At 41.2% G+C, this 26,868-nt stretch overlaps 1 protein-coding gene across 2 annotated transcripts in view; it reads left to right on the forward strand.

The window, feature by feature from the left end:
• LOC133390014 (uncharacterized) overlaps positions 1–25,200 on the forward strand; it is a 73,176-nt gene extending 47,976 nt beyond the window's left edge. Inside the window, exons 2-3 of one of the 2 annotated variants that reach the window (XM_061637855.1) lie at positions 10,052–10,233; positions 25,130–25,200. In XM_061637855.1, the coding sequence (XP_061493839.1) occupies positions 10,052–10,233; positions 25,130–25,141 (194 nt within the window). In that variant the 3' untranslated portion in view covers positions 25,142–25,200. Of the gene's footprint in view, positions 1–10,051; positions 11,736–25,129 lie in introns of those variants that run through there. The other variant, XM_061637854.1, reaches the window with a different exon arrangement.
• The last annotated feature ends 1,668 nt before the right edge of the window (positions 25,201–26,868 follow it).

Raw genomic sequence — 26,868 nt, forward strand, 5'->3', positions numbered from 1 at the left:
GCGGCAACAGCAGTCCAGGGCATTGTGAAGGAAAAATGGAAGCCAGCTCAGAAACGATGGAGAGTAGTCAAAGAATATTCTGCTAATTTACCCCTTTTTCAAAAGAACTGAAATGAAAAAAGATGAAATGAAGAAATAAAAACTAACATTTTCAGAAAACCTCAGAAAATTTTGCCTCATCTTCCCCCCCTCCACACACACACTCTCTTCTGTTCCACCTTCCCTTGCTATGCATGTAGCATTTGTGGCAAAGCTTTTCTACTATAAGCATGATACGATATAAGATTGTGAGGAAAGGCTTTGTGTGTGTGTTTTCCTGCCAGGAAAGTTTTCTTGGGGTTTATATTCCTTCCCACTGCTATTTTATAGCACTGTTAACAAAAGCCCCCTTTTTAGTGTATACTCTGCAGCTGAGCAATAAAAAACCCTTCAAAGCCTATTCCACATTTATAACATAACATACTCATAATTTATGGTGCTGTTACTCTTATTTAGGCTTTTTATATCTCATATTTATTACCTGGCAATGAAAACCACTGTTTATATTATGAATCAGTATGACATTTCTGACTAAAGTTCTGAGCATTTACCGTTCTGAAACCAGGAGAGATACTCCTTCCAGTAATAAACTCTGAAGCAGGGGAAAAAAGAGCTCCACAATATATGGATTGGCAAAGGAGTGAAGGGAGCCATATTGCACTTCAGGGGCAAACACAATCTAACCCAGACTAACCTTACCGCCTCCGTTTCTCCCTCATGAAGAAAGAGGCCCCTTAACATATGTCATGACTGAATCCAGATTACATATGGGATGCAGCAAAGCATAGATACCGGTGTCTAAGACACTCCACAGATGAAACTAAATAAATAAATAGCTGACAGTAATAATTAGAACACTTAAATCTATGTGTACAATGAATGACTATCTACAACACGAGACTATCTTGTTCTTTTATGTTGAGTCCAGAGCTGAAGCTTATCCAAAACCTGTGCACCATGCTCCTGCTGAAAGTAAACAGATGGCCTCTTTCTCCCATGTAATGAATCATTTCTCCATGTTGTGCATGTGAATAACAGCAGTAAAAACAAAACAAAAAACCGCTAAGAGATGAATGGAAAAAACGGTAAAACATGAATAGAAGAGATATGCGATGCAATTTTAATGAATCAGGGTGGTGCTTTTCCCCCTCTCTCCAACACAGCTGCCTAAACAGAGTTTGAGATATTCTGCCTGCCTATAAATTACCAACATTTAGGTTAAGACTGATGCAACAACCACAGATGTTATTTACTGCAAACAATGAATGGGAAGGAAATAAGCACTTGAAATGACACCCCCTTTTTTTACCTTGCACAACTGTATAGTTACCGTCATTATTAAGTGGGACTAGAATCTATTCCGAGAACTGATTTACCATAAATATTCATGATGTTTTATTTCCACAATAATACTAGGTGGCACATACCTTCAGTATCTTGGCTTCTCGTGCCAGTTCACTTTCTCTTCATTGCTTCACCCACCACTGGCTTCGTTTTGTGATTCTCTTTTCTCCTCTGTCCTGCTTTTGGGAAGTGTGAGCCTTTCTGTGCTCAGTGTTAGAGGCTCCTGAACCTTCATCAGTTGTAAACTTTATGGACATAGAGTTATAGACGGAGAGAGAGATAAGCAAATAGTTACGATGCGTCCAACAAAGTTTAAATAACCAGAGTTTTATTGATAGAGTGGCCTTCTCAGTGAAAAGATATCCTACCTTCAAGATTCATGCACCTTTGTTTTATGGGACTGTTGGGTGATGAATAGAAATGTCTTTCACAGTTTGGTGGAGGTTCGGTTGTCATTTTTAATTGGCAGCTGGTTACAGTTGTTGTAAGCACTTTGTTATTTTCTGCTTTTCTTGCGTCATCCTTTTCTATAGCCAAAAAAATAACGTTGTTTTAGTTTTTTCTAATGTTGGCCTCCATTTTTTTTAATTCAAAGGCTATTCCTGTCCAGAAACGCGTGCAGCTGGGCCACCAGTCAAAGCTGGTGGAAGATACCCCATGCCACCAAGGACACTTGAGCCTCAGACGACAGTAATGGATCCAGGAGTATCCCCAGGCTACATACCTGTTCCTTCAGAGGGAGTGTACCACCATACAGAGCAGACCACAACCCATCCGTCTGGTCTAGAGAACCACCCACTAACAGTGCCTCAGTCTTGTCTGGATTAAGCTTCTGTTTATTGGCTCCCATCCAGTCCATTACTGAGGCAAGACATCAATTTAGCACATCCACTGCCACACCTGTAGGTATAAAGAAGCAGAGCTATGTGTCATCAGCATATTGCTGACAACCTAATCCAAAATTCCGGATGACCCCACTCAGCAGTTTCATGTAAATATTAAATAGCATGGGTGATAGAATTGAACCCTGTGGGACCCCATATTGAAGGTTCCACTGGGCCAAATAGCATTATTAGTGACACATGCATTGGTGACATCGAGGCTTGATTACTGTAACACACTCTACATGAGGCTAGAAACTACAGTTGGTCCAAAATGCAGCAGCCAGAATGTTAACTGGAGCACAGTGCAGGAAGCATCTCAACCCTGTGCTTTATCGACTCCACTGGCTCCCAATTTGTTTCCAAGCCCAATTCAAAGTGCTGGTTTTGACCTTTAAAGCCCTAAACAGCCTTGGACCAGTGTACCTAAGGGACCGCTTACACCCATATGTTCCTACTCTGGATTTAAGATCATCTGCCTCTGGTCTCCTCTGCGTGCCTGGAATGAAAGAAGTTAGATTGACAGGCATGTAGGAGAGAGCCTTTTCAATTGTGGCTCCCAGACTTTGGAATTCCCTGCCCCAAGAAACCCACTTTGCTCCCTCCCTGATGGTCTTTCGGAAACTTGTAAAAACTGTTTTGTTCCGGAGAGCCTTTGGTTGGGACTGACAGGTCAGCCTGACACTGTTTAAAGTTTTTTATCTTTTATTTTTATCTTTTAAGTTCTTTTATTCTCACTCTTTTATATGTGTATGCACATATATACATGTATGTATGTTTATATCTGTGTGTATGTGTATGCATAATGCAGTTTATGTATTTTATGCATTTTAATTTACTGTAATGTTTGTGTTTTTATTGTGTATTTTACTATATATGTGTGCTATTTTATTGTAGCTGCCCTGAGTGCCCTATTGTAGGGTAGAAGGGCGGGATGGAAACATTTTATATTAAATAAATAAATAAATAAAATTGTTCAAGCACCACTCTCTGAGAATGACCATCCAAGTAGGACTGAAATCACTGCAAAGCCATTCCAGAAAACTATTGAGAGATCAAGGAGAATTAACAAGGATACACTCCCCCGTCTCTCTCCATAGGTCATCATACAGGGAGACCAAGGCAGTTTCTGTGCCAAACCCTGGGCCTAAACCCTGATTGAAATGGATCCAGATTACATGGGATCCCAGGGATCATTCTTCCTTTATACCGGGCTTGGCAAGGTCAAAGAGAACACACATCAACTCCAATCTGGCTGGATGAAAACCAGATTGCAATATTGGCTTCTCATAAGTGGATCCTTTAATTCATGAGCGTAGAAGCTTTTTCAGCCTAAGAAGTGCATTCCCACATGGACAACCTTCTAAAGGGTTAAATGCCAGTGGTGGGCAGGCTGAAAGGCAAACGTGGGCAGAGCATTAAATGTGAATTTTACCTTTGTACAGAAGGTTAGTTTCTTCACACTCACACATTCCTCCCTGCCCTTCATCTAGGCAAGCAAGAAGCTTTATCAGAATTCAAGGACACATTCCAGTCAAACAAAAATGCTAAAGCAGGGTTAAGGGTGGATGTGGACAGGGAAGTGGTGTGGCCTGTGGAGAGAGACCTGGAGAACTGTATTTGACCACCTGGCCTGAGGTTCCCCATCCCTGTTGTAATGGGTGAGGGCCCTGGCAAGTGTCCAACCATAAGTGCCTGTGGTGCCAGTTATGCTAAGAGCCATGAAAAAATTGTGATAGACCATGTCCAAAATAATCCCGTAAACCAAGAGGAAGTATTTACAGGGGATTTTTTGACAAAGCACTAGCAAAACCTCAGAAGACTTTATGTTTCCTTAAACATTTGGTGTCTTTCAGACAGTCCTCATAGCTATACTCTATAATTAGCAGCACACTAAAGATAGGTTTTCTTTAATTCTTCTTATATTCTCGTTGCTTTGTGAGTTCTCAGAGGATCCTTCAGTCTTTCGCTGAACAGCTGCCCTTCAGTATAATGTACACTGAGGACAATCTATGTGTTGGAAAATGAGTCGGGATATGCCAAGTGGAGAAAAAAGGTGGAATGAATACATTGGGAACACCACTGAAGATGGCATTGGGAAAATACCTTGTCTCACCCTTGAACACTTGAACTTTTCAACTCCTATGGATTATTTCATTCCATTGCATTTGTATTACATGGGGCATCTGTTCTAATGTTAAAAATAACACCTCAAACCCACAGTGCTCTGTTTTCACTGTGCATTTAGTTCTGGTTCATGGAGCTTCATCCAGTCATATGGATGCATTGTTTGATTTCATATTTTTCCTATGTAAATGAGCAGTTCAGCTTGCACACAATCTGAGTTCAAGCTGAATAAACACGTCAAAGTTTGGGGATCACAAACGAATGGTAGATTGTTGACCTCTTATGTGCCAAAGCTCTGTATCACTATTCACGTTGATTAGCAAGCTATGAGATTTTCTGCTCTGTTACTGATGTAGAAAACACTGACATTAATGGCACACAAATGGTTTTTACACTCAAAAACTCTGTTGCAAGTAGGTTTTATTTATTTTTTTGCCATAATTTAATATTTCTCTCCAAAAGATCTCCCCTAGTGATGGGAATAGATATGTATTCCTATTCTTTCAGAAGCTTAAATTCTGTGGTGGATGGTGTCCATTGGGACTGGTAGTTCAGGAGGCCAACAGTAGGTGGAGGTGGAACCAATGACAGGCGCAAACAGAGCCAGTGTCAGGCAGAGCCAACTAATCCTAATTTAGTTCCCATCTTCCTCTCTGCTGTGTCCTACAAAGGTAGCACTGCGCCCAAGAAGAAGGAAGCTAGAGCTAACCTCTGGATAGGCTGTAAGTAAAAGGGCAGGTGGGGGGTGCTAGCTAAAGGCAGACTGAGGTTGGTGGAGCATTGCCCTATTCTCCTGTATAAACCAGCCTTCACTGCTTAAATTAGTGCAAAATGCAGCTGCAGTTGTAAGCAAAGAGGAAATCTGACCCCTGGGATGTTAGGAAGAGCAGCCAAAGTATCTCTCTATGGCCATGCAAGAATTTTGACTTGCATGGCCTAGTTCCTCCATTTGGAAAGATCTTTATTAGCTGCCTGTTTGCTTTCTAGCCCAGTTCAGGGTACAGGTACTTGCCTTTTAAGGAGGTCTGAACAGAAGCTTTCTAGGAGAGATTTTTTGCCAAAAAAATGTGTGTGAGGGAGAGATAAGACAGACCAGGCAGGAAGAAAAGGAATACATTTTTCAGGGGGAGGAGAGCAGGAAGTAAATGCTAACAATTTTAGGGGAGGCAGGCTTAAAGGAAAAGTGGTGGCTGGGTTGCCTTTTTAACAAAAATGTTTTTCTCTCTTAAATGCCAATGCTCTACCATCTCAAGTAGTCACTGGGCTACAACAGGTCATTGTCAATGGGCTGCCACTTCTTTCTACAGATTCACAACATGAGGCCTTTGCACACAATTGCAGAACCTAAAACATACTATTAAGAAAACGCTATGACCGGCCCACGTAAGGTGGCCAGATGCAGAGGAGGGCAGAGCTCCTACACCTTTCATAGCTGGGCAGAATAAAAACATACCCACTTTTACTAAGATTTGGAAATCACTATCAAATCCCATAATAAACTCCATAGACAGGTACTTTGGTTGCTCTCCATAACATCCCAAGGGTCAGATTTCCTCTTCACTTACAGCTCTGTGAACTAGTAGCTTGAGTGCTGGATTAGGATGGGAGAGTACTAGGGATGTGACAGAAATTTGGTTCAGCTCACATCTAAAGGAGAACCTACTTAATCTGCACTTCCTGAGACAATACACAAACCAAAACACAACCATGCCTAAGAAGTCACACTTTTCTGAATTTTGCAGTCCAGTTCTTCAGCCTAGTAATATGTACAAAAAATGCATATGCTGGGTAAAGTTGCAAAAAATGCACAAATTAGTGAAAATAACATACAAAATGCATCAGGTGAACTTGTCTGCAAAAAGATGCATATTAGGCAAAATTTCATTATTTGTGTATACTAAGAAAAATTCGCATAAAAACGCTGATGAATTTTCATGAGAGCCTTTTTTTTAAAAAAAAATTGCAAGTGATGTGGAAATGCAGAGAACTGAACTTAAGACTGGTAAAATGAGAAACCAAGAGAAAGAGTATTTGACAGATTCACCAATCCCTAGACAGGAGTGAGTTGTAATTCTCACTCAGCCGTGAGTTATCATAGGAAGCATGTAGGGTTGCCAGGTCCATGGCCTGAGACTGATCCTGTATCTTTAGGAGAAGAGAAGGTCAGCCAAGTGCAGGTGTTCTTGCAACCCTGTAATGGGAAAAACCACAAGGTGGAATTCTCCCTCCCCCCTTCCCAACTTTTAAAGATACAGAAAACCTCTTGGAGGCCGGGTCTGGCAACCAAGAGGTCTTCTGTATATTTAAAAGTTGTGCAGGGGGAAGGGAGAATTCCACCTTGTGGTTTTTCCCGTTACAGGATTGCAAGAACACCTGCACTTGGCTGACTTTCTCTTCTCCTAAAGGTATAGAATCAGTCTCAGGCCAAGAACCTGGCAACCCTAGAAGCAAGGTAGATTTCTGATTTTCATCAATAATGTTAATGTCTATTTTCTCTTTTAAATCACTTAGAGGTTTTACAATTAAGTGGTATATAAATTCTGTTAAAAATAAATAAATAGAGGAACTGCAGCTTGTGCAAAATGCAGCAGCCAGATTGGTAACAGGAACCAGACAGTCCGAACATATAAAACTGATTCTGGCCCGCTTGCACTGGCTGCCTGTATGTTTCCAAGCTCAATTCAAGGTGCTGGTTTTGACCTATAAAGACTTACACGGTTTGGGACCACAATACCTGATGGAACGCCTCTCCCGATACGAACCCACCCGTACACTACATTCAAGATCAAAGGTCCTCCTCAGGTTCCTACTCCAAGGGAAGCTCGAGGGATGGCAACAAGGGAGAGGGCCTTCTCAGTGGTGGCCCCCAAATTATGGAATGATCTCTCTGATGAGGTGCATCTGGCACCAACACTGTTATCTTTTCGGCGCCAGGTCAAGACTTTCCTCTTCTCCCAGGCATTTTAGCATGTGTTTTATACTGTTTAAATTTTTAAATTGTGTTTTAAATTGTTTTTATAAGATCTGTTTTAAATTGTATTTTTTAATGTTTTTAGTTACTGTAAACCGCCCAGAGAGCTTCAACTATGGGGCGGTATACAAGTTTAATAAAATAAATAAATAAATAAACTTCTCTATGGAGGTTATTGTGGAATTTGATAATGAATTCCAAACCTGAAGAAAAGTGAGAATGTTTATTTTACTCTTACTTAAAATATAACAAAGCAATACACCTAAATTTATTAACCCAACTAGCGAATTGTTTAACTTTTTTGACTAAAGATTAGGATATCCTTTGAATTTTCATTGTTATTCCATTGCATCCCCCCCACACACACACACCCTTCAGCTTTCAAGCTTTGGAGTTTCTTGACAGAACATAAAGTATTACACACTTCTAATAATCCCCAAACTTATCTTGCCCTACTTATTTGACCCAGGATCCATCCAACATTCTATCAGCTGTGCATGTGTGTCCTCATGTCTTCTCAAGTTCAGCATTGCAGTTTATGAACAATGAATCTCAAGTTGCTGTATATAAAAGCAGCTGGTTAATAAGCTAAATCAAATCTGTGACTGAGTTCTATGTCTTTGTCCTGCATCTCCCTTAAACAGTTTATAATAGCCTCCAGGAGGAAGTTTAGTGGCCACAGTGCATATGTTTGAAATGTTGTTTTCCATATGTTTTGTGCAGCTGTCACACTGATCATTTAAAAAGGAGAGAAGTACTGGGGCTACATGTTTGGTCGCTAGGAGGGACGAGGAGTAAAGGGGCCAGACCCGGCTGAAACAGATTTGAAAAACAAGATCCCCAATGCGATATTCACTGTGGTGGGCAGGAGAAGCCAAACACCAGTTGGGCAGTAGTGGGGCAGAGGTGATGGAGCAGTGGAGTCACCACCACTTCCTCAGCTCCAATGCTCATGCTGGCTAGGAAAGGGGGGAAGGCAAATCACAGCGCCAGCCTGGAGCTGGCCCACAGATTGGGCCCAGATCAGGCTTCCTCTCCCTCTGCATCCACAGATTGCCCCATTTTGAGGCTTTCTGTGGACTGTCACATGGGGGATCCAGCTGGTGGCACTGCACAGTACTTCTGCCCACGTGTTCAGTTGGCAGAACAGGGAGCTCCATGCCGGTGGAGCTTTTCTGCCCCAAGTACACGTAGCAAGTGACTTTCAGAAGGAAATGAACAATGAAACATTGAAAATCAATAATGTATAATATGCATAATGCATAAAGGAAAGCAGCTGGAATCAAATCAAATCAAATCCAAAGTGAGAGATTTAAAAAACAAGCATAGCACAATGGCAGAAAACTCACAAACCAATGGCAACATGAATCCAAGAAGTCTTAATTGTATATCTAAATCAGGAGCAAGGAACCTCAGGCTCAGGCTTCAATTGCGACCCTCCATGCTTCTCCCTCTGGCCCTCAAACCTCTTCCCAGGCCACATTCTCACTGACCTTGTTCACTGGCTCCCTTGAATGTTTTTTGCCTGGCTGGAGAGGGTCCTTGAACTCTGATAATCCTTTTTGGGTCCCTGGAAGGGTGATGGAGAGGGGTGTATGTGTGGGTGCAGAAACTAGCTTACTCTAGGAAGGCAAAATTGACATTCATTGCTCCGCCTGCTTTTTCCTCTACGGCTGCCCACCGCTAGATGTGGCCCTTGGAAGGTTGCCGAGAAGGGTATGGGGTCTTCAGGCTGGAATAGGTTCCCCACCCTTGATCTAAAGGTTAAAAGAGAAGGGGACTAATTGATCTCCACAGGGAGGGTATTCCACAATCTCAGTGCCACCACTAAAAAGTCCTTCTCACAGCTACCCATAGGGATAGCTGAATCTTTCTGGTCCATATAACGTTTTCATATTTTAATCCATAATTTTTTTCTGTTCCATTCTTCCATTAATTGGTAAGTATTATTTTTTAAAAAAACTTCTCAACACCAATATTTCAGTACAAATTTTAATATATTTAAATGTATTTTGATAGTATAGTGATAATGGAAAATCAAGGTTCTAAAATGTGTGAAGAACTCCATGACTACAGGAGGTATTCACTCTTCAACACTCAGAGGGCAGTGGGAATGGCAATGGGGGTACAGCTAATGTGCTTATTCCTGCAGCCTCCCCCACGTGTGTATACTGTGTGTGAAATGAGGATGTCTGAAGAGGACTGTTGTTAAAGACAGAAGACTCTCAGACAGTGAAAGAATGTTTATTAATTTAATTATGAAAGCAGAGAAAAAATCTGGGTTTGATAGACTAATAAACTCTGATTTGTTTTTTGAATGACACTTTTTTTCCCCTTGGCAGCAAGTTGTGATATTTATAAAGCCTTTATAAAAGAGCATATACTCTCTTATATTTCCTGGTTGGTGGTGGGAATATAAGAAACACAGCAATTTATTATCTCACTGGGACAGGAACACAAGCAACTTTCTTCTTGAATGAAGCAATTGTGATTATATACTAATTTTTTAAAAAAATAAAATAAAGCAAAGGTACCTTTAATTTGGGGAATAAATCAGGCAAATTTTTAGCCTGAAAGCTTTCCAAAGAACCTCAGCAGCAGTCTATACACATACTGAAAGTTAAAGACAGGCATAATAATGATATATAGAGACTGTCATGATCCTAATGGAATATCTCTATTTTTAAAGAAGAAGAAGACGAAGGAGACGAAGACGGAGACGGAGACGAAGACGGAGACGAAGATGGAGACGGAGACAAAGACGGAGACGAAGACGGAGAAGACGAAGAAGACGAAGACGGAGAAGACGAAGATGGAGAAGACGAAGACGGAGAAGACGGAGAAGACGAAGACGAAGACGAAGACGAAGAAGTATACACCAGAATGCCCAAAGTCATGGATGGCTAATTTAGAGTTCTCAGATTATTATTTATATTTCTTAAATATTATGATTCATTTGGAGCATGCCATAGCATCCACCTTCACTCTGTCTAATGGTGAACAATGTACGCCAGCAGCAGGGAATCTTTTTTTAGCCAGAAGGCTGCATTCTTTTCTGGGTAATTCTCGGGATGGGGGGGTACACGCCAGTGGAGGGATGAGCCAGAAGCAAAAATGGGCAGGCAAAGAATTTTGTCTTTAAATGTAAACTACCTTTTGACTAGTTTCTGCACACACTCACACACCTCTCCCTATCCTCTATCGAGGCGAACAAAAAGTATTATTAGACTTCAAGGCAAAAACTCTCAAGAAGGGGGTGAAGCAAAGTTGGTAAAGGGTATGACCTGGAGAAAGAGGGTGTGGCTGGGGAGGGGTGTGACCTGGGGAATGTCCCAAGGGCCAGATAGACAGCACTGGAGAGCCACATTTGGCCCTTAGGCCTGAGATTCCTCAACCTTGGAATAAGCAAAAGAAAAATCTGGGTGGGCAAGGCAGATCCAGATTCAGGACTGTAAGCTCTTATATTTCTACAATTCAGTTAGAATGAATTCAACAGAAAAATGGCCTCCCTCCCAAGAAGGTAATCTAAGGAGGATGGAGGACATTTGGTTAGCAATTTATTTTTAGTTCACTTTAAAAAAAGAAACAGATCTATCACATGTAACAAAGCATGGCATAAAATAAGCAAGAGGAAAATATATTAACAGTAGCTTTGAACCTACAGGCTAGATATAAATGCAGATGTTCATTTCAGGAACAGTTGTGTTATCCAATGATTACAGTTCGTTACTTTTATGTGGTGCTGGCATAATAAGAAGGCAAAACTTTGTCAAAGAGTTTGATGCAGCATCAAACTGCCTGAAGACAGGTGTGTTATAATTAGACTGATGTGTTCCCCAAAGGTAAAACATTTGTGTTAATACCTAAATTAATTCCAATGCTACTAACAAGCACGTGTGGTAGAAGCTGATAATTATCTTGCAGCATTGTATTGAAACACTTGGAACATCCAGGGATGTCAGCAAGGACTTGCCTACTATTATCTTAAAAAAATTAGAGCACAAGGCAAAAAATAAACAGCATTTGCACTCTAATTGCCACCTGCAATTGACTTCCAAGTCCAATTGATCATGGTTCTTGGTAATATAATGTATATTTTGCCCTATAGAACCTTATTACATGTAATAATCACTTTTCTTTCTTTCTCGTCCCCATTTCCAATAGGAGTGACAATAGCAATGATATGACAATCGTATATCATGGGTTGCTTTCAAGGGTGCATTGACAGGGGTGCAAATCCAGTGCCATATGGCACATTTCTTGTGTTTAAAACTTTGATCTCAGCATATGGCTCCCCCCTTTTCTTCTTTCCAGATCAACAGTTTCTTTCATCTTGAATATTTGTGTGGTGACAGCAGCTACAACATTTACACCCTGTTTTTTAAACAAATTAAAGTACAGTTGCAATGCAAGTGAGCTTTACATAGACACTGTTGTCATTTCCAATATTAAAAGTGTCAGTGCACTACTGTTATTGGGACAGACTACGAAACCCTGTTCGTTGGTGAACTAAACATCCACCACAAATCTTGGAAGCACTGCAGTGGAGACTGACTGATGGGTTGCTGATACTGATTTTCTTTTCTTTTCTTTCCTTTCCTTTTCTTTCCTTTTCTTTTCTTTTCTTGAGACAACTCTGAAGTTTAGGCAACCTGGGTTTGCCAAGTTGACACAAAGGGGAGACAGGTGTGTCTGAATTGTAGGGGCAAATCAGCTGGAGAGAGGAGACTATCATACTTCCTGTGCCCACCAGTTGTCCCCATAAATATTCCCCTGGAGTTGTTTCTCCCTTAGCTGAGCTTGCTTCTGAGCTGGAACTGGAAGGGGTAGAAGTGATAGTAGTGGTGTGGTGGGCATTTGCAAGAAAGGAGTTCCACATTAATTAGGGAAGCACTATAACTTAGTGCCAGATAGGAATGGAAGGCTTTGTCAATTTTAGTTTTCTCAATGTCTCATGTTCCCAATCTTACATACAGTTCTCCACATTTCTTCAGCAGTTAGTGATTTTTTTTAAAAAAATTCCTCATGAAAATTCTTCAGCATTTTAGTGAGAATTTCTCCTAACACACTGCGTGGCACCAGTTTGTATGCAGTTTCAACAAATGTACACATTTTTGCAAGCAATTTCTCCCAATACAATGCACTTCTGTATGCTATTTTCATGAGTATATTCATTTTTATGCACATTTCCCCCCAATATATGCATTTTTGTAAATACTATGGTTGGAGGACTGCATCACAAAATTTGGATAAGTGCAAATTTCAAAGGATGGCTGTGTTTCAGTTCTCATACTGTTTCAGAAACTTCAAATTTGATAAATTTGGTTTTAAATGTGAACTGAATCAAATTTCTCTCTCAAACCTAGTGGTAGAGTCTATGCTTTGTATTTTAAAAAACCCAGCTTCAGTTCCTGGCATCTCTGAGTAGTGCTGGGAAGGAAATGTGCCTAAAAACTTGAAGATCAATCTTGCCCAATCTGGGGCCCTCCAGTGGTTGTTGGACTCCAACTCCCATCAGCCCCAGGATGCATAGCCAATGGGAGTTGAAGTCCAAAGCATCTGGAGGGCAGCAGGTTGGGAAAGGTGTAGACTATACTGAGCTAGATGGATCATTGGTCTGACTCTTCCCATAAGGTGTTTCCCTATGTTCCTGCTTATCATTACCCCTAATTCTCCCCTGCTTATGTCACAAGACAACCACAGCACCGGAAATTCTGTGTTTGCTTCATAACATGTAGTCCCATTGTAAGGGAGAATATATAATATGATGATTGCCTAGCCAATAGTCAAAACACCCAGCTGAAGCTTTATACCTGTCATTTTTGGCCGGTCATTAACTTGCTCCAATTCCATTGCAAAAGAACAACCGGAGACTGTTCCATAATTTGAGCGGCTGGGACATGTAGCATATTTTGTGAAAACTCACTGAGTGTTAGCAATGTTCCTTTTGCAAGGGCAGCTCTAATTAAAGGCTCAGTCAATCCCTGTGCCTTTGCTGGCGGTGAGCTTTAAAATATGTTTGATGCCTTGATCCAGATGACAGGGAAAAGAAATGGTTTCTGGGACGTCTATTTTTTTCCCTATCCTGATTGTGCTGAGGTGGTAGCAGTGCTGGAAAGAACGGTGGTTTGCGGGAATGTGCTAAGAGGCCAGATATGAAAAAGAGTGATCTTAACGACTACACCTTGTGGCTAGACAGGAATCAAATTACCTTTGAGGAGATAACATCGAAGCCTTATAAATCAAGACAAAATACCGATTTTCTTGAAAAGAAAATACACAGGTTCCACAGGACCAGCTGAACAGAGAGAAGAATGTACTTAAGGTAATTTCTTTTGAAATAACTTGAAGTGGGGTTAATAGGTTCTTAATACAACTCAAGAAAAATGCTGTATGTGTATATACAGCTCATAATCCAAATCTTCCTTTTCTAAGAAACAGAAAGGAAAGTGTCCTCTTTCTCAAGGTTATAAGCTACCTCCACATCAAAGAAGGCCTCAGGATGGAAGATACTAGATATATTGTTGCTGGATTACAGGGAGCAAATTGCCCTGGCAATAGGTGGGTTAACATATAACTATTTGGATGAATCATACGGTGAATATTGCTGGTTCAGACCAAGCCTCATCTGCTCCAGCATGCAATTCTCACAGTGGCCAGCCAGATGCTTATGGGAAGCCTACAAGCAACAGCACTCACCCCACCAGCAACTGGTATTCAGAGGCATAACAGAGGCTATCTCTCATACTGGAGGTAGTACGCAGCCATAATGGCTATTGGCAGGTGTCTGGGGAAAGGCTCTCTGCTTAACTGTTCACCCTCTCCAAAGTATGCCTCAGAACTCCAGAGCAGAGTCTTACTTTAGGCAATTTCCCAGGGAGGCAAGGATACTTCTCATCCCTGGGTCCCCTATGTGCTGCTCTGCCTATCATTTCTTCTCTCCTTTGTTTGCCACTGAGGTTTTAACCCCAGACATTTCTCCCACCCTTGTCATCTCCTAACAACTGCTTGGGCCAATGTCTTCACTGAGACAACTCTTCCTTGTTTTCACCCTTCCTGTCTTCTATCCAGCTAATCTGGATTTTCTTGGTGAACTCACTTATCTGAGACATGGAAGTGGGGGGCACTGGGGATGTTATTTCTGTCTCTGTGATGTTGGTTATTCTTGTCTCTGTAAAACAAAAATATTTAATTTGTATAAAATTATTTAACATTTATTTAAAAAACAAGGATGTACACATAAAAATTATCTTGGATCAGTAAAAGGGCATGTTTCAGTTTGGGTGAAATGTCAAAGCAAGGGAGTTCAGACGCAGCTCCACTAAAAGCCAGTGTGGTGTAGTGGTTAGAGAGTTAAACTAGAGCCCAGAAGACGAGGGTTCAAATCCCCACTCAGCCATGAAAACTGCTGGGTGACCTTGGGCCAGCCACAATCTCTTAGCCTAACCTACCTCACAGGGTTGTTATGATAATAAAATGGAGAGAGAGAGAAAACCATGTACACCACCTTGGGCTCCTTAGAGGAAAGGTGGCATATAAACATAATAATAAATAATAATAGTTTCCTATGTGAGACGCCATTGAAAATGCTCTTGTATGATAACATCTCCTTGTAGGGACTATAATGCATACAGACCAGTTATCATGTAGATCAATCTAAACTAAAGAAAGTCTTCATACCCATATCAGAGCTACTAGGAACCCAAAGTACTAACACAGAGAATCTCCAATTACCTATATGGCAAGTGGCTTAGAACCATCACTTGGAAGGGACCTTGGAAAACTGTTAGTCCAGCTTTCACCATCCTGGTGCCCTCCAGATGCTTTGGACTACAGTTCCCATCAGTTCCAGCCAGCACACTGTGGGATATGGTGGCTGGGATTGATGGGACTTGTGGTCCAAAACATCTGAGGGCACCGGGTTGGTATAGGCTGATTTAGTCCATCCCTCTGCTCAGTGCAGGATCTCCAATACGGGGTACAATTACAATATCATTGACATATGGCAATTCAGTCTCAGCTTAAACACCTCCAGCAAAGTAAAGCCTACTACCACAGGAGGTTATCAAACAGCCCATACCATTAGGAAGTTTCTCCTAGTGTTTAGCTCAAATTTGCTTCCCTGCAATTTTCACCCATTGCTTCTAGTCCTTCCCTCTAACTTGCTAATGGCTACCTTGTGGACCTGTTTCCTTGCTTCAAACAGTAACATTACTTTATTGAACAAAACTTCATAATTGGGTATTCCAGGTCTCAATGTCTTACCATCTAGTTTTCGCTTCCTCTGTAGGATATGTGCAGTATGCAGGGCTGCAGCTCAGTGTCAGAGCATGACACACAGAAGGTCCCAGTTTCAATCCCTGGCATCTCCAGGTAGGGCTGGGAGAAACTGCTGTCTGAAATTCTGGAGAACTATTGCCGATTAATGTAGACAATACTGGCCTAGATGAACTAGTAGTGTGACTCAGTATCATGCAGCTTCCTATATGCTCCTATGGATAGATGGATTTTTATTTCAGGGATTACCCAAACTTCAGCAACATCTGGGTGATGTTATAACATTTTACAACACAATAAAACAAATTTAAAGCATGCATATAGTAAAACCACTAGGAACAGCATAAAAACAACAAACCTGGTTAAGACAAAAGTCATCTCTTAACACAGATACTCTCTTGAACTTATCTCTGCATACAGCACTATATAGTGCTTGTCATACCTTCCCTCTCTTCAGGTCAGCTCAAGGTGTGGAGGGGAGAGTAGGACCATGACAAAGGCACTGTCCCTAATGTCTGATCTCCTGAACAGTTAGAAAACTAGCTTACATTCTGAACCAGGTGAGATTCAATTTATTTATTTAAAACAAATTCTATTTATCTATTGTTTCACCAAAACAATTACAAGGTGAAGAACAACATCATCTATACAGTAAAACCATACAACTACAACAAAGTAGAATATGCCAAAAGGTTAATTAAAAGCTGATACTAAGAATCAATGGCCTGAGAATACCTGATTAAGCAGGTGTGTTTTAACTGGCAAAACACCTACACTATAGATGCCTGCTGCACCTCCAGACGAGATCATTCCATACAGTGGATGCCACCACAGAGGAGGCCCTCTTCTGAGTTGTAAGATAAATTTTCCTTCACATGTGGTACAACAAACAGGGACTCCCTTGATTATCTTAGTGAAATTACTGAACAGGTGGGTTCACTGAAACACACCTCAGATGAAGCACTTTTAGGGGGAAATACTGCCAGATTCAGAATACTTAGGAGCTGGCTATATTTGTATTCTGAACCAAGTCATCATAAACTTTGGCTATGTCACTATTTCCTTTTGAGAGAAGCAAAAATATATCTGTTTAAAAAATGCTAGTAGCTTTCTGAATATGTTTGATAATATTAAAAAAAACAGTAGCTGAAAAATGTGTAAGAGAGAGGAGTGGTGGTATATGCCACAGCAGTATAATTCTAAGTCAGACAACTCACTGGTAAGCAGATAAGAGCTATCTGATTATTCCCCACCAATGGGAAACATAAACCACAGTTTTGCCCACTTACCATATGGAGAAATGGCAGCAGATTAACTTTTTTCAGTCATGTCTTTTTTCCTTGTATAGCCTGCACAGTAATTATTCACAGATAATGTCATTTCAGCAATTCTTGTCATTGCCCATCACTGCTTTCCATTATTCATCTCACCAACTGTCATGCTCTAGACTGAAGTTTCTTGCCACAGCACACATGACTATACCATGTGCTTGTCTGGATGGAGACTCCACTGGTATCATGGGCACCTGTTGGGTGGTACTCATGGTATCATTGTCAAGCAACTCACAAGTCTCTTTGCCCATCCTGCATTGAATGCTCAAATTGTTTTAATTGCCTTCCTCCAGTTTTACTCCTTTATTTCCCTAGAGCTTGCATGCTCTCTCCCTTTAGTGATCAAGTGCACATCACTATACAACTTCTGTCTGTCTTCAATGTGGTGAGACAAAACCTACTCTGTGGTAGGCAGTTTCCTAGCAGCAAGGTTTGTCCTTACTGACTCATTGAATGGGGCCAGAACTGTTTTTACCATGTATAGAGTGATGCAGCAGAGAGAATTCTCATAAGCATCTGTTGTAGAACAATAGCGCTTTGAAATGTGAGGGTACATTATTTCCCCATAAAATTAAACACGCCAGATGATGAAAAAGCTTGGAAAGTGATGTGCATGGTTGTCGTCAATAATCTCAGTGAAACGAGCACTAATGGGGATGCTTCACTCATTGTTTAGCCCTAAAATAGCCTCAGTCACCTGTGTAAGTTGACTACTCCTCAGGACCGGGTAGCGATAGTATCTCCCTCCATATCAGTATCTCTCCCCACCAAGGACAATATCACAGTTCAAGAAAAGAGATAGTATTTGGGGCTGTGGATTTTGGGACATTATCCTCCTTGGCTGAAAGGAAGGCATTGTCTCTTCCCCGTTAGTGATGGGATGGATTTAGATAAGGTCCACCTATATAACCTATTCTATCTGAAGGATCCATTTTTGTGGTCCTATTTCTGGAGTTCATTTCATAAAGACTGTGGATGCCGAAGTCTGATACACCTCTAGGATTTGTCATGGTTTTGATGACATCATCACGATCTGTAGAGATGTGGGGAGTCAGTTGGGAGAATTAATTATGGACACAAAAACAAAGGGTTCTAGTTCATGTTGTGCTTCTGATGATGTTTTTTGAAAATGTTGGGATCTATACATCTTGCAAATTTTGGATTGTTCTATGGAAAAGAGAGAGAGAACATTTTTTGGATTTCTGGTGAAGATGAAAATAAATATCTTTTTAATGGCTCAATTACAAACTCGGTTCAAAGTCATTGTCTGCCTGTCACTGTTAACAATAGTCTTTGACAGTAGGCAAAATTAAGAAAACTAAAGTGCCAGTAGCTGGAGATAAGTGCATAAGATAAGTGCATAATGCTAGGAGCCTCCGAACCAAGATGGGAGAACTGGAGTGCTTGGTCTTAGAGAAGAGCATTGATATAGTGAGCATAACGGAGACCTGGTGGAATGGAGAAAACCAGTGGGATACGGTTATCCCTGGATATAAACTATATCGGAAGGACAGGGAAGGACGTATTGGTGGCGGAGTCGCTCTATACGTGAAAGAAGGCATTGAATCCAGCAAGCTCGAAACCCCAAAAGAGGCAGACTCCTCCACAGAATCGTTGTGGGTGGTGATACCATGCCCCAGGAGGGACTTAATACTGGGAACGATCTATCGTCCCCCTGATCAAAATGCTCAGGGAGACCTTGAGATGAGATATGAAATTGAGGAAGCATCCAAACTAGGAAATGTGGTAGTAATGGGTGACTTCAACTACCAGGACATAGACTGGCTGCATATGTGTTCCAGTCATGACAAAGAAGCAAAGTTTCTAGATATTCTAAATGACTATTCCCTAGACCAGTTGGTCATGGAACCGACCAGAGGGACGGCAACCCTGGACTTAATCCTCAGTGGGGACCTGATGCGAGATGTAAGTGTTGTTGAACCGATTGGGAGCAGTGACCACAGTGCTATTAAATTAAACATACATGTAACTGGCCAATTGCCAAGAAAATCCAACATGGTGACATTTGACTTCAAAAGAGGAAACTTCACAAAAATGAGGGGATTGGTAAAAAGAAAGCTGAAAAACAAAGTCCAGAGGGTCACATCACTCGAAAATGCTTGGAAGTTGTTTAAAAACACTATATTAGAAGCTCAACTGGAGTGCATACCGCAGATCAGAAAAGGTACCGCCAGGGCCAAGAAGATGCCAGCATGGTTAACGAGCAAAGTCAAGGAACCTCTTAGAGGCAAAAAGTCTTCCTTCAGAAAATGGAAGTCTTGTCCGAATGAAGAAAATAAAAAAGAACACAAACTCTGGCAAAAGAAATGCAAGAAGACAATAAGGGATGCTAAAAAAGAATTTGAGGAGCACATTGCTAAGAACATAAAAACCAACAACAAAAAATTCTATAAATACATTCAAAGCAGGAGACCATCTAGGGAGACAATTGGACCCTTGGATGATAAGGGAGTCAAAGGTGTACTAAAGAACGATAAGGAGATTGCAGAGAAGCTAAATGAATTCTTTGCATCTGTCTTCACAGTGGAAAATATAGGGCAGATCCCTGAACCTGAACTAACATTTGCAGGAAGGGATTCTGAGGAACTAAGACAAATAGTGGTAACGAGAGAGCAAGTTCTAAGCTTAATGGACAATATAAAAACTGACAAATCACCGGGCCCGGATGGCATCCACCCGAGAGTTCTCAAAGAACTCAAAGGTGAAATTGCTGATCTGCTAACTAAAATATGTAACTTGTCCCTCGGGTCCTCCTCCAAGCCTGAGGACTGGAAAGTGGCAAATGTAATGCCAATATTCAAAAAGGGATCCAGAGGGGATCCCGGAAATTACAGGCCAGTTAGCTTAACTTCTGTCCCTGGAAAACTGGTAGAAAGTATTATTAAAGCTAGATTAACTAAGCACATAGAAGAACAAGCCTTGCTGAAGCAGAGCCAGCATGGCTTCTGCAAGGGAAAGTCCTGTCTCAGTAACCTATTAGAATTCTTTGAGAGTGTCAACAAGCATATAGATAGAGGTGATCCAGTGGACATAGTGTACTTAGACTTTCAAAAAGCGTTTGACAAGGTACCTCACCAAAGGCTTCTGAGGAAGCTTAGCTGTCATGGAATAAGAGGAGAGGTCCTCTTGTGGATAAGGAATTGGTTAAGAAGCAGAAAGCAGAGAGTAGGAATCAACGGACAGTTCTCCCAATGGAGGGCTGTAGAAAGTGGAGTCCCTCAAGGATCGGTATTGGGACCTGTACTTTTCAACTTGTTCATTAATGACCTAGAATTAGGAGTGAGCAGTGAAGTGGCCAAGTTTGCTGACGACACTAAATTGTTCAGGGTTGTTAAAACAAAAAGGGATTGCGAAGAGCTCCAAAAAGACCTCTCCAAACTGAGTGAATGGGTGGAAAAATGGCAAATGCAATTCAATATAAACAAGTGTAAAATTATGCATATTGGAGCAAACAATCTTAATTTCACATATACGCTCATGGGGTCTGAACTGGCGGTGACCGACCAGGAGAGAGACCTCGGGGTTGTAGTGGACAGCATGATGAAAATGTCGACCCAGTGTGCGGCAGCTGTGAAAAAGGCAAATTCCATGCTAGCAATAATTAGGAAAGGTATTGAAAATAAAACAGCCGATATCATAATGCCGTTGTATAAATCTATGGTGCAGCCGCATTTGGAATACTGTGTACGGTTCTGGTCGCCTCATCTCAAAAAGGATATTCTAGAGTTGGAAAAGGTTCAGAAGAGGGCAACCAGAATGATCAAGGGGATGGAGCGACTCCCTTACGAGGAAAGGTTGCAGCATTTGGGGCTTTTTAGTTTAGAGAAAAGGCGGGTCAGAGGAGACATGATAGAAGTGTATAAAATTATGCATGGCATTGAGAAAGTGGATAGAGAAAAGTTCTTCTCCCTCTCGCATAATACTAGAACTCGTGGACATTCAAACAAGCTGAATGTTGGAAGATTCAGGACAGACAAAAGGAAGTACTTCTTTACTCAGCGCATAGTTAAACTATGGAATTTGCTCCCACAAGATGCAGTAATGGCCACCAGCTTGGACGGCTTTAAAAGAAGATTAGACAAATTCATGGAGGACACGGCTATCAATGGCTACTAGCCATGATGGCTGTGCTGTGCCACCCTAGTCAGAGGCAGCATGCTTCTGAAAACCAGTTGCCGGAAGCCTCAGGAGGGGAGAGTGTTCTTGCACTCGGGTCCTGCTTGCGGGCTTCCCTCAGGCACCTGGTTGGCCACTGTGAGAACAGGATGCTGGACTAGATGGGCCACTGGCCTGATCCAGCAGGCTCTTCTTATGTTCTTATGTTCTTAAGAAACAGCATTGGCACACCAGGACTAGGGCACAGTAGTTTGCTAATATGAAGATTGTAGTGGAAGGATACAACTGAGGCCATAATTACAATAGGGCCCCACTTTGCGGTGCTCCGCTTTACAGCGTTCCACTGATACAGCGGTTGTCAATTGCAGAAAGGCCCCACTCCCACAGGGCTTGTTCCTGTTTTATGGCGTTTTTTGGGCATCAGGCGCCATTTTTTGTCAATGTTAGTCAATGTATTCCTCTTTACAGCGGATTTTGCTTTACAGCAGCAGTCTGGAACGGAACCTGCCGTGTGAGCGGGACCTTACTGTAAGTAGTAACATGAAAGTTTGCCTTAAGGATAATTGAAGTCAGTATGTTTGCTTGAGGTAATAATATAGCTAACAAACAGAAAAATGAGCAAAGTATTTTTGCAGACTATTAATACAAAACTTAAGGTAACAGCTATAACGTCTACTTCAACCAATTTGGCCTTATGGGCATGAACACAAAATTAATTTGGGACACGTTCCAAAGTTAATCAGCATTTGCAATATTGTTCTCATTAAATGGCAAGCAAACTAGTTCTATTGCAACTGTAACCATGAAAATAAAGAGACATGACACAAGGTGAAGTGGGTTAAAACATGGGCCACTTTTATTCAAATTATAAACAAGGAACTGCAGAGTGACAGTCTGTATGGGCACCTAATAAACTACCAATCCAGGCAAGTCATACCCTTGCCCAAAGAAGAGGTGGTATTTACTCCACCCTCCTCCCCCTTAAGCCCTACTCATTTGGTTGAGAAGGAAGTCCTCCATGATCCACTTCCTTTCAAGGCCCGACAAATATGAATGGGTGACCCAACTTGGCCCTGAAGGTGATCCTTACCATGCCAACAGGCCTGAAGGCCAGACAGACAGGCAGCGTTCAGGTTAGGCAGGCTAAATGTGTATGCACACAAACTGCAAATTAACTAGTAATCGATTTCAGTTTGAATTAGGAGATTATTACAGTTCACTAGAGCAGAGGTGGGGAAGAAATTCAATTCAGTTGAAATTGAAAGCCTAATATATTAAATTTGCACTTTACCCTTGCAGTGAGGACTGAAACACAATCATCCTTCAAAATTTGCACTTATCCAAATTTTGCAATGCAGTTTTCCAACCAATGTTTACAAAAATGTACATATTAAGAGAAAGTGTGCATAAAATGCATATATTGGTCAAAATAACATACAAAATGCATTCTGTTAGGAGAGATTGCTTGCAGAAATGTGTATATTAGTCAAAACTGCATATAAAAATGGGTTTCTTTGAAGAAATTTGCCTTAAAATGATGAAGAATACTTATGAGGATTTTTTTAAAAAAATCAAATTGCTGCAAAAATGTGGAGAACTTAATTTAGGATTGGAAAAATGGGAAACGGAGAGAACCAAAATTGACAGATCTTTCCAACCCTACTGGAAAATGTACGAGGCTGAGTATATTTCCAGTCATTTTCAGATCCATCAGATTCAACTTCCAAACTGACCAAATATGAGGTTTGGAGGCATCAGGAGCTCTATGCATGTAGGTTGTTTGTGCTAAGTCACATGGGGAGTCTACATGCATAGAAGTGCAGCAGAGCTGAACCGACAGGGACTCAACACACATTTCTAATCAGGCCAGTAACAATGCCTGCTCAGAACTAAACAGAACAATGAGGATTCTTAATGCATTCTGCAATGCGTAAACAAGACAAGGAACTTTGGAATCCTAATAAAGGAGAATCTGAGAAACATCACTCCTCAACCATATAATTGAAATGGAGTGTCTGAAAAGGTGAGGATGTAACAAGAGGGGAAAGACCCAGGACTTTACTTGAGACTTTCTTAACAGCCTCTCAATGAAAAGGTCACACTTGTACAATCAGACTGAACAAGCATGTTCATCTGTTTCAACAATGCTGGCGGATGTTTCACTGCTTACTTTTTGTTGTTGTTGAAAACTGGACGAGGGAATCATTTGTTTCTTTTATTGAAAAGTAGATGCATGGCATTTAAATATAAAATTTGAATACGCAAATCTTACCTCATTGTTGTAATTTCGTTTTAAAGTATATCAAGTACACCGTTGGGGATATGAGTGTTCCACTGTGCATAGACTGGCCAAGTGATATATAGAAGCATCAGAGCGAAAAGTAATCTTTCTCAAATTCTTCAGCTTTCATTGATATAATTAAAAATCAATTGCAGTGCCAGTTCATGAATGTTCAATATGATGCATGTTCTTACATATCTGTAAATATTGGTTATGATTTGACAGGAAATGGATGGATATCCTTCACATTGACCCCCCCAATAAGGTGCCCATCCAAACCAAACTCTTGTGCACAGAGATTTTTTAAAAAACATTTATATCCTGCTTTTTTACCATTTAGGTTTTCAAACATGTTTGAGTGAAAATCCTTACATTCGGAGCAGGAGCAAGTCTCTATGTGTAGATCTAGAACAATGGAACAGATGCGCTCACCTTCGGCTTGAGATCTACTCATGTTCTGTTGCAGGGGTGGCCAACATAATGCCCTCCAGGTGCTGTTGGATGACACCTCCCATCATCCCTGACCACTGTCTATGTTCTCTGGGGTTGATGGGAGTTGTAGTCTACAACAGCAGGAGAGCACCATATTGGCAACTTATGTGCTAGTATCTAGGCCTTGGCAGTGGGGCAATGAACAACTCCTCTCAGAAACATCTGCCCCTCCATGAAATCTAGGAGAGAAGCACCTCCAGGGTGTGTGTTTGTAGGTGGGTCAAGCCTGTTCCTCCCATAGACAGCTGCCTTGAAGAATATTCACAGGAGGGGCCTTCTCTCAATCCCTCCAACCAAAACAGCTAGGTTGGTGGGTACTAGGGAGAAGGCCTTTTCTGTGGTGGCCCCCACTCTCTGGAACTCCCTCCCATATGATCTTCGACATGCCCCTTCCCTAGATGTATTCCGCAAGGCCCTGGAGACGTGGCTATTCCAGCAAGCCTTTGAGGTCATTGGGTAAATCACCATGATTCTGTCATTTATCGTATGTTGTTATTATAATTGCTTTTATATGTATTGATGACTGTCCAGTATTTTACCTATTGTTATTAATGTGATTACATCTGTTATTATTGTATTTTATCTCTTTTAATGTACGTCGCCTAGAGTGGCTAATTGCCAGATAGGCGACAAACAAATTAAATATTATTATTATTATTATTGATGGATAAACCCAATTGTATGCATGTTGACTCAGAAATAATGACTGCTGAGTTCAGTAGGACTAATTTCCTAGAAAAATGGCCTTGGGGTTGCGATTCAATACCACCAAAGTTTACTGGAAACTAAATTCCAATCAGTCCAGTGGAACTTGCTCCCATACAGGTGTTTATAGGATTCCAATCCTATAGTTATATCCAATGCTGCAATTCTACTTGTGTCACACACTTTTGCTTGCACAATGGAACTTCCCTCTCCTCTCCCCTGCTGCCCCTTATGCACTCTTAAAATTTGGGGGCAGGCAAGCAGAGGAGAGGGAAATTTCATTGTAAAAGTGGAAGTCTGTTCCATGAGTGGATCAGCAGCATTGGATGCAACAGGCTTTAACAAGTCTGTTAAGATGATTGAGGCCAGCAAATGCTGCCCCTAAGATGTGAAAGTGGAATGCATTTTTGTGAGTTTGACTTTAGGACAAGCTTGCCAGCTAACTAGCTTTCCACTGCTTTGTTAGGCTACAATGTTAATCCCAGACCACACTTGCCAGTTCTTCATTTCCTTTCTCTTCCATCCATATGTCCATTTCAATTAGGCAGACTGTTAATGAATCTGGACCTGACTCGGCTGCCATCTGGTTTCTTTTGAATATGCTGTTATTGAGGTATTTTATTTCATTTACCTATCCCCTTTAATTAGTTGTATTTATTTATTGTTCTCTGTGTTGCACCTTCATTTATTTTAAAACTTTTATATTCTGCCTTTCTGAATAATAATGAAAAATTGTTCCATGACAGTTTACATAGTAAAATAAGAATACATCACCTATTAACAACAACAAGCCTTTTAACTAGAGACCTTACCCCAGTCTGCTTCTGTGCTGGAATTGCTTTTTAAGATGTTTTTAACGTTGATTTTTAAAGATGTTTTTAAGATGTTTCACTTTAATATATTTTTGAAGATTTTTAAAAAATATGTTTTGAAGTGCTTTTGTTTGCTGCTCTGGGCTCCTTCTGAGAGGAAGGGGCGGGATATAAATTTAATAAATAAATAAATATTACAGAAAAAAATAGGCTTCCTGAAACTTCCACACTAACAAAAATAAATAAAAGGCATGGTTCATTAAAAAAAGAGCACTAAAATATCCCCACAGTTGAATAATGTTGCCTATCTAAAAGCTACTTGAAACACAGCTTACCAAAAAGACTGGAGACTTCTGTATAGCTACAGTTAAAAAGGTTCCAGAGAAAACCATCTTTCTTATCCTGCCACTCTCACTGACTTGGGCAACCATGAAGGGCTTCTGTGGTAGATCTCAGAGTGCCATCAGTTAGGATTACAGCTGGTGTGTCAGCCAATGTTGGGAAACACAGTCCTGACAATTGATGCTTCCTGGGCCTTCCTAGTCAGCTCAGAGCCCAGAAGAACTTTCTGCTCCATTTTCATTCCAGTTGTCAGTCTAATCATTTCATCATCTTTAGTTGAAAAGCCCCTTTCATCCAAGTCCCACCTTTACCTGCATCTCACCTACTGTCCTGGCTCCCAAACAGAGAAGCAGACCTCAGAGACTGGGTTTTTCTGCATAAAGATTTATTCCAGAAATCAGAACAGAGATCTAGCATCTTATGCTAGGCCTAAACCAGGATTCATATAGGAACAGGCATACTAGGCATTGGAAACAACAGCAGACGAGTTGTCCCAACAGCAAATTCGAGCGGTGCTACTTCTTATGTACAGAAATAGGCTGGACACCTAGCACTATTAATTCATGCTCTTTTAAGCATGAGCTGCAAGGTGAGGGCTGCAATGGGAGGTGGTGGACAAAACTGAGCTACTTGTAACAGTCACTTCTCTATCCTCCACAACCTTGGAGACATGCCAGTTTCTGACTCTGCTGAGTCACTTTCATTTTCCTCTGCCTGAAAAATTCCAATATTTTTATTAGCACTTATCTCTTCTGCCATTATGCTTGGCCTTGGTGCCTGCAGAGAGTCTTCACTGGCCAGCTGAGACAAGGAAATACTATCAGAGCCTTCCTCAGTAACGCCAGCAGCCAGCTTCAAGGCTTCTGGAGATACCTCCTCTGTAACCCCCTCATTTCCTTCATCAGTGCTGGCAATGTCCTCCCCTATGTTGGTAACCCCTGGGGATGGCTTGTGCAAAATGGCCTTGTGGGCCAAATAAGGAGGCCTAGTGGGTCTAACTGGGGCCATAGGCCAGAGGTCCTCCACCTCTGCTCTAGCCAGTCAACCCATCCAATGCCCAGCTGTCATCTTGGAATGGTTCAGACATGATTCTCCCCTCCTCCCCTGGCTGTTATCAGCTCTCACCTGG

This window comes from Rhineura floridana, chromosome 8 (genome assembly GCF_030035675.1).
Source record: "Rhineura floridana isolate rRhiFlo1 chromosome 8, rRhiFlo1.hap2, whole genome shotgun sequence".
NCBI lineage: Eukaryota > Metazoa > Chordata > Lepidosauria > Squamata > Rhineuridae > Rhineura > Rhineura floridana.